The sequence below is a fragment of the Sylvia atricapilla genome, chromosome 5 (genome assembly GCF_009819655.1).
Source record: "Sylvia atricapilla isolate bSylAtr1 chromosome 5, bSylAtr1.pri, whole genome shotgun sequence".
Classification (NCBI taxonomy): Eukaryota; Metazoa; Chordata; class Aves; order Passeriformes; family Sylviidae; genus Sylvia; species Sylvia atricapilla.
The window spans coordinates 30,626,214-30,637,613 of NC_089144.1; the positions used below are offsets into that span (position 1 = coordinate 30,626,214).

General features: G+C 41.3%; 1 protein-coding gene across 2 annotated transcripts; it reads left to right on the forward strand.

Moving 5' to 3' along the window:
- The first annotated feature begins 51 nt into the window (after positions 1-51).
- Positions 52-6,156, forward strand: ATP23 (ATP23 metallopeptidase and ATP synthase assembly factor homolog). 2 transcript variants are annotated; one of them, XM_066319080.1, is made up of 6 exons: positions 52-256; positions 1,541-1,586; positions 1,694-1,775; positions 2,063-2,200; positions 4,577-4,660; positions 5,609-6,156. In XM_066319080.1, exons 1-6 carry the CDS (start codon positions 73-75, stop codon positions 5,810-5,812), a joined length of 738 nt encoding a protein of 245 aa, XP_066175177.1. In that variant the 5' UTR covers positions 52-72; the 3' UTR covers positions 5,813-6,156. The 2 variants fall into 2 exon arrangements, with proteins under 2 accessions (XP_066175177.1, XP_066175178.1); XM_066319081.1 differs by having other exon boundaries at positions 180-256; positions 1,489-1,586.
- Positions 6,157-11,400: the final 5,244 nt, after the last annotated feature.

Below are 11,400 nucleotides of genomic sequence, written 5' to 3' on the forward strand. Positions count from 1 at the left end.
GCCCGTCCCACGTGTCGGGAGCGGGGCGGGCGATCGGCGCGGGCGCGGCCCCGCCGGACGGCGCTGCCCGACATGGGGGAAGGGGAGCCGGCCTCGCCGCCGGCGGCTCAGAAGAAAGGGGTGGAGGAGGAGGAGGATGATTTTGGGTACCGGCTCTTCCCGGACCGGAATAAGAAACCGCAGAGTTTCCTGGTTCGCAGCCTCTTCACCTTCCACAATAAGTGCCAGCTGATGCTGAGGTTCACCCTGGAAACGAGTAAGCGCTCCCCCGACCCACCGCGGGCCCGGCCCGGAGCCCGGGCTGTCCGCGGCCGCTGTGACCTTGTGCCGCAGGTCCCGGGGACCGGCCTGCCCTGCTGCCCGCCTACCGCAGCGCCCCCGCGGCGGCCGGACTGCGCCCGAGCGGGTGGCGGCGTTGAAATGCTGCTTTAGGAACACGCTGATTTTGGTTAAGACAAAATACGATATGGAAAGTTGCTGAGAGAGTTTTGTTTGGGGTTTTGTTTGTTTGTTTTTGGTTTTGTTTTATTTTGTTTTTTTTCTTATAAGGAGGCTGTCCTCTACTACTTTTTTTTTTCTTTTTTCCTGAGAAATTAAGATGATTTGTCAGTTTCTGTGCATTATGCCCTTTTCACTGTTTGATGTGGACTACGAGTGTTAACAGCAAACGATGGTCACTATAGGCTGCTCTATTTATGTTCATTCGTAATAAAATAATGTCAGGAATTACTTGATTCCTGAACAGCCTTTAGTCTGTGTGCTGGGCTGCATCAAAACCACCGTGGCCAGCAGGTCAGGGAAGGTCATTCTCCCCCTCTCTTCTGCTCTCCTGGGCCCCCACCCATAGTACTGCATGCAGCTCTAGTGCCCCCAACACAGAACATGGAACTGTTGGAGTGAGTCCAGAGCGGGGCCATCAAGTTGATAAGGGGGCTGGAGCAGCTCCCCTATGAAGACAGACTGAGAAAGCTGGGGCTGTTCACCCTGGAGAAGAGACCTCAGAGCAACCTTCCAGTGTCTGTCTGAAGGGGCCTACATGTAAGGCAGACAGAGAGTTCTTATTGGGAATTGCAGTGGTAGAAGAAGGAGTAGTGGGTTCAAACTGCAACAGGGCAAATTCAGGCTAGATAGACAGAAGATTTTTTTTTTTTTTTTTTTTCTCTGAGGGTGGTGAGGCACTGGGACAGTTGCCCAGAGAAGTTGTGGTTGCACCATCCCTGGGAGTGTTCCAAAGCCCAGTTGCATGGGGCTCTGAGGAACCTGGTTGAGTGGAACGTGTCCTTGCCCACAGCAGGGGGATTGGGACTAGATTATCTCTAAGGTCCCTTCCAACTGCAGCTGTTCTATGATTCTATATCACATAGTCTGATTTGTAACAGAAGCCAGTAGCATTGCAATAGGGTTAATACTGCGAAGTATAAATTTGCATGTATAGAGCTTTTCTTGCTTGTTTTTCTTTCCTTGATTGTCTTTATATTTTGTTTATAGATGTTTTCAAAACTTTTGTCTAGAGAAATTGATTGCAGCAATGTTTTTCTAGATCCATATGCTCGACTTCTCCTTGAGGCTCTGAAGCAATCTGGTTGGTATGTGAAGTTATTTGTCTTGTTCTGTGTAGTAACATCGCTGTGATAAGTATGGACTCAAGTTTTTCAAATTCTTTTCTGTAACTTTGTTTGTCTGGGCCTTTCAGCACTGTCTTCAATGACCGGCACTTTTCTTGTGAAAACTGTGATGGCTGTGTCGGTGGAGGTTTTGATGCTGCCACATCTCAGGTAGGTGCTGGACATAGTCCCCTTTCAAAAGACTGCAGTTTTTCTAGTGTTTTGTTGCTAGGATTAAATCTACCAATACTGATACCAGAGTTAATCATGAAAACAAGATAAATGAAAAATGTTCCATGGTATTGGAACTAGTGCACTTCAGTATGTTAAGACTGTTCCTGTTGGAAAACACCATTCCAAAGATCCTAAATATTCTCAGGGGTGTGTGCTGTGTCTCTGACAAGTAAGGTAGGTGTAGAAACTTAGTGAAAAAACTACCAATATCTCTTCTTCTGCAGATTGTTCTGTGTCAGAACAACATTCGCCGGCAATCCCATATGAACCGAGTGGTCACACATGAATTGATTCATGCGTTTGATCACTGCCGTGCACATGTTGACTGGTTTAAAAATGTCAAGCACTTAGCATGTTCAGAGGTAAGTTGAAATGCTTCTAATGTCGTCATTTTATTAATTTTTGCTGGTTATTAGGGTTGCTTTGTGTTACATGGTCTGTTACACATATTTCATTTGTTTTAATCCTGTTAATACTTTTTGTCCTTTCTGTCAGGTCAACCTAGATAGTTCTGTTCAGAAAACAAATACTTAGTTTCTACAGATATTTGTAAGTTGATGTCATACTAAGTAGAATGTGATCACTCTGAGTGTAAGAAGGGGTTATTGATAAATGAGAGAGTAGCTAGAAGTGAAAACACATTTGCACATTAATCAAATGCTTATAGAATTCTTCTTGTCCCATCCAGGTCTTGGTATGTTGGGTAGTTATTATAGTAACATTTTTGTTTACATTTGTTTTTTGTTTTTTTTTAAATTAGCAACAAACTTGCCTTTTCATGTAACATTCATTTTTTTTAGTAATTGTAGTATCACTGCTAGTACACTGTAGTTATGAGTCCATCACCATTGGCTGTGATTCTAAGCAATGTGCTCTAGTGGAAAGTCTAAGATTAGAACTAGAGATGATCTCTAAGGCCTCCTTGCAACCCAAACCATTCTATAATTCTGTGGTTTCAGAGTACCTATGAGTATTAAAGGCCTTAATACTTGATGCTTTAGGAGGTGAAATTAAATACAGCACAGGCTGGGAAGGATTTCTCTTGTGCATGTGACATGGGTGTATGAATCTGCATGCTCTTATTTGATTTCTCACATAATGCATGCCGTTTAGTCACAGAAAGGCTTATCCCAGGCTCTGCTTTTCTCCTTCATTTCTGATTCTTCTTCTATCTCCTTCCCTGGTAAGTGGCACAGGGAGCCAGGGAATATGAGCTACGATCAGTTCTCATAGCACTTTGTCTCTACTCCTGCTTCATCCTTGCACTCTTTCCCTGGTCCAGCTTGAGGTCCTTCCCGCAGGATGTGATCCTTCATGAGCTACGTGGATTTTTCCCTTGGGCTGCTATTCTTCAAGACCTGCTCCAACCTGAGTTCTTTTCACAGCATACAGTCTTTCAGGAGTGGACTGCTCCAGCACAGGTCCCCCAAGGCCCAAAATTCCTGACAGAAAATCTACTCCTGCCTGGGCTCTCTATGGGCTGCTGCTTTTTTCAGGCCATGTTTGTCTCTTGTTGTCATGACATCATCCTTGGATTGCAGTGTGGATATCTCCTCTACTGTGTTCCTTCACAGACTGCAGGGAGCCAACCTCTGTCTTCATGGTCTTCTCAGGGAATGTCCTCTGCTGCCTGCAGCACCTCCTCCCCATCTTTCCTCACTGTCTTGGTGTCTGTGGGGCTGTTTCCCTCATATTTTCATCACTCCTCTGTCTCACAGCTGCGCTGTAATTTTTTATATCATTTTCTAAATGTGTCATCACAGAGATACAAGCAGCACCACTAAAAACCAGTTTAAAAAGTCTCTGTCTGACAGAGGGACAGCCACTTCTCTGGTGTCACAGAAGCCACCCTGCCAGGCCTCTCACTGCCAACATTTTGACATTGTAAACTCAATACAATAATTGGGAATTATTAACTATCATCTATTTTATTGTCCAAGCATTTACACAGTGGACACAGTAAAGCATGTGGTCCACAGTAAAGCATGTGGACCTCAAACATAAGTTTTATATAAATCAAGATTGTGCATGTTCTTGCTCTTGTCAGGATTATTTGTTCACTTCAGGTCTTTTGATTACCTAATCATATCGTATTTATATTTTTTGTTGACAGCTTTTTAATTCTTACTTTTTCATATTTTCCATGCATTTATTTTCATTCTGGTACTTAATTATAGGAAATAAGGATTCACTTACATTTCCTAACAGGCCATCTAGGGTATAGAATATTTAGCAGACAAAAGAAATTCTAGTGTACAGGACAAGACGGTTAAGCTAAAACATACATGCTCATTTAAATGCAGCTTTTTGCAAAACAAATGGGTTATTACTCTTCTGGTATTGCACCTGTAGTCTTTGAAAAATATCTAACTTTCTTCCTGACTCTTGTAATAGATTCTGATATAGATAGGGGACAATATTACTTTGCATGTTCTTGTAGCAGTTAATATATGTGCATACACATATACATATAATCTCTGCTGATCATATATTTGAACTTTAGGGATATGTGAGATGTAGTTTCAGGAGAAAGTTGAAGATTGTTGTAGTTCATTGAGACTGAGGTGAATGTAAAGGGTATGGTAGTAACAGGAACTTCAGAAGTTAAAGTGGCCTTGGGAATGTCCTCTACCAGCAGGACCAGAAATACACTGAAGAAAGTAATTTGTTGCAACTTTTTTGACTTTGTATTTTCATGTGTTTCTCTGATCGTGTGACTTATTTATTTTTCTCAATAGATTCGAGCTGCTAATCTCAGTGGAGACTGTACTTTGCTGAATGAAATAGCCAGGTTTAAATTTGGATTGAAAGGGCATCACCAGGTAAAGACTGTGGATGTTAAAATCTAGTAATTTGTTTTGAGCCGTGTTTGCCTACTTGGTCTCAGCATACTTTTCATAGCTGAAAACTTCAGAAAAATAAATAGATGCTGTGGCCTTGCTGTTTCCTCTTAACTAACACTTAATGATTGATGTTAGGGTTTTTTCCCACCTTGTTATTCTTATTGGAGTGAAATCCCTGAATATTTAGTCGTAATTTAAAGCATTACCACTGACAGTGGATGGCTAATAAGACCAAACAAGAAGCAGGGTTTGCAGGAAATATAGTGGAAATACCTTATCCACTATAAGGGGGTAACACTCTTTCTAAAAGTCTTTGATAACTGAAGGAAGCCAAATGAGAAGATTTCAAAATAATCATGTGTGTTAAGTCTTGTAGGAATTAGTTTTTGTAAATAGTAGTGAAGTCTACAGATTGAGACTGAAGTAGTTGTTTGTGTTATAGTGGCAGTTAGCTTGTAGATGGTGTTTACATATTTTTTGTGTTTTGGTAAACAAACTATGTAAGAAAAAGTTAGCATAGAGAGGGGTAGCAAGATGAAGGTCAGTAGAGACGCCGTCCCTTTGTTTTACATCATTTCAGTTTGTAAAGAACTTAACTGATACTTGCATCTATCTCTTTCTGACATTTTTATTTTTGTGTCCAGGTCAAGTTTTAAAAATACTTAATACCTACAAAAAATGCCAAATTGTATTTTAATTCCTGTTCTAAAGAATGTCTTCTCATTATTTTATGGTTTATATCTACATGGAAAACTATAGCACATAGTTTACATAGGATGGAACTAAAATGTACTTTAATGCTTATTACAGGCACTGTTTGTCTTTGCTTTCATACAAAATTATTGCCTACACAATAGGAGTTAATACTTGACAAAATCTGGAAAATAACTATTCTAATAATGACAGATTTTTTTTTTCCCACTTTAGACTTGTGTACGAGACAGAGCAATCCGTTCCATTCTGGCTGTTAGAAAAGTTAGCAAAGAAACAGCAGAAAAAGCTGTGGATGAAGTTTTTGATGCCTGCTTCAATGATCTGGAGCCTTTTGGAAGAATCCCACACAGCAAAGCAGATGCAAAACGTGCTTACAGAGACTTTCAGAACAGAGATCGCTATACTGCTAATTTGTAAGGGGTGTGGGGGGAAAGCCACATGAGAAATTACGTTCATACCTGATTGTTCAGTAACATCTGGAGTTATAGTCTATGCCCACAGTGCTGATGGAAAGGGCAAATCTATCAAATGTATCAATTAATTTTTTAGACATCTTTCATGAGCCAATTTCTGTGGAAAAAAGTGGAGTGAATGAATGAACAAGACTAAAAATTGTGTTTCCTCACCTGTTATTTCAGAAAGATAATATAGTATGCCAAATGACTTGTCAAATACAATTCAATGTGCTTTTAATTTTTTCACTCTGATTAGGACTTGGTTTCTGAAAATTTCATTGTCACTGAATAAATCTTTTCATAAAATCTTTACATTTTCACTATCTTCAATATACAGTCATGAACTTGTTAATCTTCATCACTCTATTTTAAATGCTGGGTACCTGAACTACAGCTCTATGCTATAGATTTAATAACTATGGCTAAGCCCGAAACTTAATAACTAAATTTAATAATTTGCTTTGAGCACCTCCTGAAATTCTTGGGTGGTCTAACATTTCCAGTGGTGGGAAAGCTTTTGTGACTTGAGTACTTTATGCTCTGATTTGCTGCTCATATCCTGATTGTCTCTTGTAGTGCTGTACTGGGTATGATGATCAGTGTTGCCTTCTCCTGTTCTCTGTCCCAATATGTTTTGTGACAACAGGACTGTCAAATGTATGAAGTTTTTCAGGCAATACATAACTGAGATATGGCTGTGGTGGGGCAGCAGACTCTGGTGAGGCTTGAGCTGGAGTGAGGTGCTGAACTACTCAGGTAAGCATTACCACTGACAATGGATGGCTAATCAAACAGGAAGCAGGGCTTGCAGGAAATGTAGTGGAAATACTTTATCCACTCTAAGTAGGTAACACTCTTTTTAAAAAGTATTTGAAAACTGTAGAAAGCAAAATGAGAAGATTTCTAAATAATCATATGTAAGGTAAGGTCAGCACATGTACCAATTTCAAGTGCTTGACAGCGGAAAGGGGAAGGTACAGCTTTTGACAGGACCCTTGTTTGAATGCAGCCTTGGACTCCCACAATCCACCTATTTGCGTCTCGTGCAGCATTTTGGATCTGACCATCATTCTGTACTTTCCCCCTGGGAAGTATTCAGTCACGGATAAGTCTCCAGCCCAGTGGTCCTGCTTCTAAGGTGTCACTTGGGAACAAAGATGCCTGAAGATGACAGCAGTGTGTTGCCTTTTCCTGATCAGCAGCAAACACTGAGAAGATTCAAACCTAAGCATGGTCCTAACAAAGGACAAAGCAGAACACGCACAAAGTGCCTGAGAGAGCTGATCAAGCCTGAATTGCCTGAGTTCTGTTTGTGTTCGACTATGTGTGTTGCATTTATTTCCAGGTGTAGCTCAATTTGTACCTACAGGCACCATTGCTTCTGGGTATAAGCATTAACATAGATCCCTCAGAAAGTCATCCTAGTTGTACTGGAGGAAGTCAGGTCTTGACTAAGATTCTTCAAACCTGTGCTTTCAGTAGTTTTACAGAATTTCAAATGGAGGTTTCATAATCTTATTTTCCTGGGGTAATACATCAGTGACTGGCATAATCTTACAGCTGAATATCTGAAGAGAAAAACATGGATATAATAACCTGGATACCTATGGAGAAAATTACACATTGAATTCTAGGCTTCCCATATTCCATGAAGTCTGTATAGACTTGCAGTTTACAAAATCCCCAGAGGCTCAGAGATGCCTTGAAATCTGCATAATAGTATGTGCTAATATTCCCTTAACCTTTACTGCTCTTCAAGGCACCATTTTAGTCAGTATAATGTATGATGCTGGATTTTTTTATACTTCTGACATATATTCTGGGAGATAATTCCTTCCCTTCATTATACTTTATTAAGCAAAGTTCCGCTTGAATCAGTGTACATGTGTTTGCATTTATATTGTATTTTGACCAATACATAGTTTGAATATGTCATTTGTCTTCTATCAGGGAAAAGCTTTATCAAGTCTACTTAGAAATGAAAAAGATAGCAAAATAAACTAGAAAACACAAGCATACAAGCTGCTTCTTTTTTTTCATTAACATTTTTGATAGGTGAACAGGATGAAAATCTTGGAAAGAAAGTATTCCAGAGATAACTGTGAGAAGTATTGCTAATAAAGAGGACATTGAACTATATAAAGACATCATTATTAACATATGCGTGTATATCACTATGAAACAGTTGGAGACCATGCTGGGCACTGTAATCAAATATAAAAAATACTTGATTTTGCAATTCTTAGAGAGGTAAGGAGAAGACTCAGCATAACTGGTACCTTGGACTTCCCCAGAGGGCAGATTTGTCTTGTTTAGGAGCTTGGTTGGCAGGGTACCTTGGGAGGGTACTCCTGAAGGACAAGGGAAGGCTGGACATTCTTCAGGAAAGAAATTGTCTAGGGGTTGGACCAGGCCAGCCTGACTGAACAGAGAGTTTTGGCTGGAACTCAGGGGGAAAAAAGAAGAGTTGGAAATAGGGCCGGATAGCTCAGGAGGACTACAGGGACGCCATGAGGTTTTCAGCAAGAAAATTAGAAGGGCCAAAGCCCAATTAGAACTTAATCTGGCTGGCTGCTGTGTAAAAGACAGTAAATATGTTTCAATAAATACTTTGTGACAAAAGGAGGGCCGAGGAGACTCTGGATCATTTTTTGTATGGGAGGGGAAACACAGTAACAAAGAATAAGGAGAAGGCTGAGGTACTCAATGCCTTTTTTGCCTCAGTCTTTAGTAGTAAGACCAGTTGTTCTCTGAGAACCAGCCCCATGAGCTGGGAGACAGGGAGCAGAATGAAGCCCTCATAATCCAAGGGGAAATGGGCAGTGACCTGCTACATGGGTTAGGCAGACACAGGTTCCTGGGACTGTATGGGATCCAAGCATGGGTAGTGAGGGAGCAGGCAGAAGTGCCCACTGAACTATCTTCCATAATTTATCAGCAGTCATGGTCTAATGCAAAGGTCACAGTTGACTGGAGGTTAGCAAATGTGATGTCCAGTTACGAGTAGGGTTGGGAGTATCCAGGGAACTAGAGGCCTGTCAGCCTGGCCTTTGGGGTGGGGAAGGTCATGGAGCAGATCACCTTGAGTGCCATCACGTGGCACATACAGGACAACCAGGGGATCAGGCCCAGCCAGCATAGTTTATGAAAGGCAGGTCCTTGACCAATCTCCTTCTGTGACAAGGTGACCTAGTGGATGTAGTCTACATGGACTTTGGTAAAGCCTTTGACACTGTCCCTCACAACATTCTCCTGGAGGAACTGGCTGTTCTTGACTTGGATAGGTGCACTGTTCAGTGGGTTAAAAACTGGCTGGGTGGTTAGACTCAGAGAGTCCATGGTGAATGGTGCTACATCCAGCTGGCTCTGGGTGATTTGTGATGTTCCATAAGGTTCAGTATTGGGCCCAGTCCTCTGTAATATCTTTATTGATGATCTGTAAGAGGCGACCAAGTGCACCCTCAGCAAGTTTGTAGGTGACACCAAGCTGGGTGTTGAGCAGCTGGAGGATAGGAAGGCTCTGCAGAGGGATCTGGTCAGGCTGGATTAATGGGTCAAGGTCAGTGGTATGAGGTTCACCAAGGCGAAGAGCCAGGTCCTGCCTGTGGGTCACAACAACCCTGCGCAGCACTACAGGCTGGGGGAAGAGTGTCTGGAAAGGTGCACTGTGGGTTTAACTCCACACTCTGAGGGTCCGGCCTTGCAGAAAAATGGCTATAATAATGAGGAGACTGCTCTTTGAGGATGTTTTGTAACTCAAAAGGTTTAATAATGAAAAAATAACGAACAAAACACTGCAGAAAACAAATAATAAACCTAGCACAGGCGCCTGAGAAAACCTCAGATACCTTGCTACTGCATCCTGAAAACATTTTCTTTTGTGTTCTTTCTTAATTATACCTTATTTATTAAAATTGCACCTGAAGCAATGAAATGATTGCTCGAATTGATAAAGAGTGTGTGCAAAGTTCCATGTAATTATTGTCCCTCTTTTTCTCAGGGGTTGTTTTAGGAGGGATAACTTGGCTAACAGCTAATACAGAGAAATACAGGCTTTGAAAAACAATGACAAGATCCAATAGATGCTTCTTTCTTGGTCCTGAGCCAATCATTGTGAGAAGGGAATGGAAGAATCTAGGTAAACTTCCTAATATGTCTCAAGGTAAAATGAAAACTCTTTCCTTGTTTGGAAACGCCTGCTGGGGTCGTGGGGGTTGCATTACTACAGTGCACCTGCGGGTGTTGGGTGACAGTTGTCTGAACATGAGCCAGTGCGTGCGCAGGTGGCCAAGAAGGCCAAGGCACCTGGCCTGTATCAGAAATAGTGAGGCCAGCAGGACCGGGGCAATGATCATCCTCCTGCACTTAGCACTGGTGAGGCCTCACCTTGAATCCTGTGCCCGGTTTTGAGCCCCTCACCTGAAGTGCTGGAGCGTGTTCAGAAAAGGGAAATAGGGCTGGTGCAGCATGTAAAGCACCAGTCATATAAAAAGCAGTTGAAGAAACTGGGGTTCTTTATCCTGAAGAAAAGGGGGCTTGGGGGAGACTTTCTCTCTCTCTACAACTACCTGAAAGCAGGTCTCTTTTACCAAATAACAAGTGACAGGACAAGAGAAAACGGCCTCAAGGTGTGCCAGGAAAGGTATAGATTGCATATTAGAAGATACTACTTCATGGAAAGTGTTGTCAAGCATTGGAACAGGCTGCCCAGGGCAATGGCTGAGTCACCATCTCTGAAAGTATTTATAAGACACATAGGTGTAGGTTTAGTTGTGGACTTGGCATTGTTAGGTTAACTGTTGCACTCAATAATCTTTCCAAAGTAAATGGTTATTTGATTCTATTTAATAATGTCTATGAAATAAAATTGCATATCCAGAAAAAGTCAGCTCAAGCAACAGATAGTTTTCAGTTATACCAAGTCAAATTATAGGGGCAGAATATATCCACAGCAAGTGGATAAAGCAATCAGGACAGTCTGATAGGCTTCTTCTCATCCCCTGAGAAAAGGAGGGACAATAATTACATGGAACTTTGCACACACTCTTTATCAATTCGAGCAATCATTTCATTGCTTCAGGTGCAATTTTAATCTGCATCCTTTTTTCTCATCAAAGCAGAGATTAAAAAAATGAGTAAAAACTCCATACAAATATGAAAAATTTGTGAATTGATTAAGCAGCAGAGGGAGCTAAAGGACTGTGGAACAGCATGGTGCTGTGGAAAATCAGCTGCAGACTATACACAGGTGTTCTTCAGAGAGCAGTTAACTCTTGGTTTAAATTTCTGTTTTAATCAAACTTGCATAACTTTAATATTAAAAGAGGTTAAAAATTAAGCCATATTTCAATCACCTTTTTTCTGATTCTGAAGAATATTTATTTCCTTTAGAAGACCACTTCAAAAAATGCATGGAAATACTTTTGCTGTCTGTGCTGTTTTGGAGTGTGATTGTGTTCACACTTAGATAAATGTTGGGATGCATGTGGCACATCAAAACCTTATACTGTAATGACCCATCACTGGTAATCACAATCATGCAAATTACAT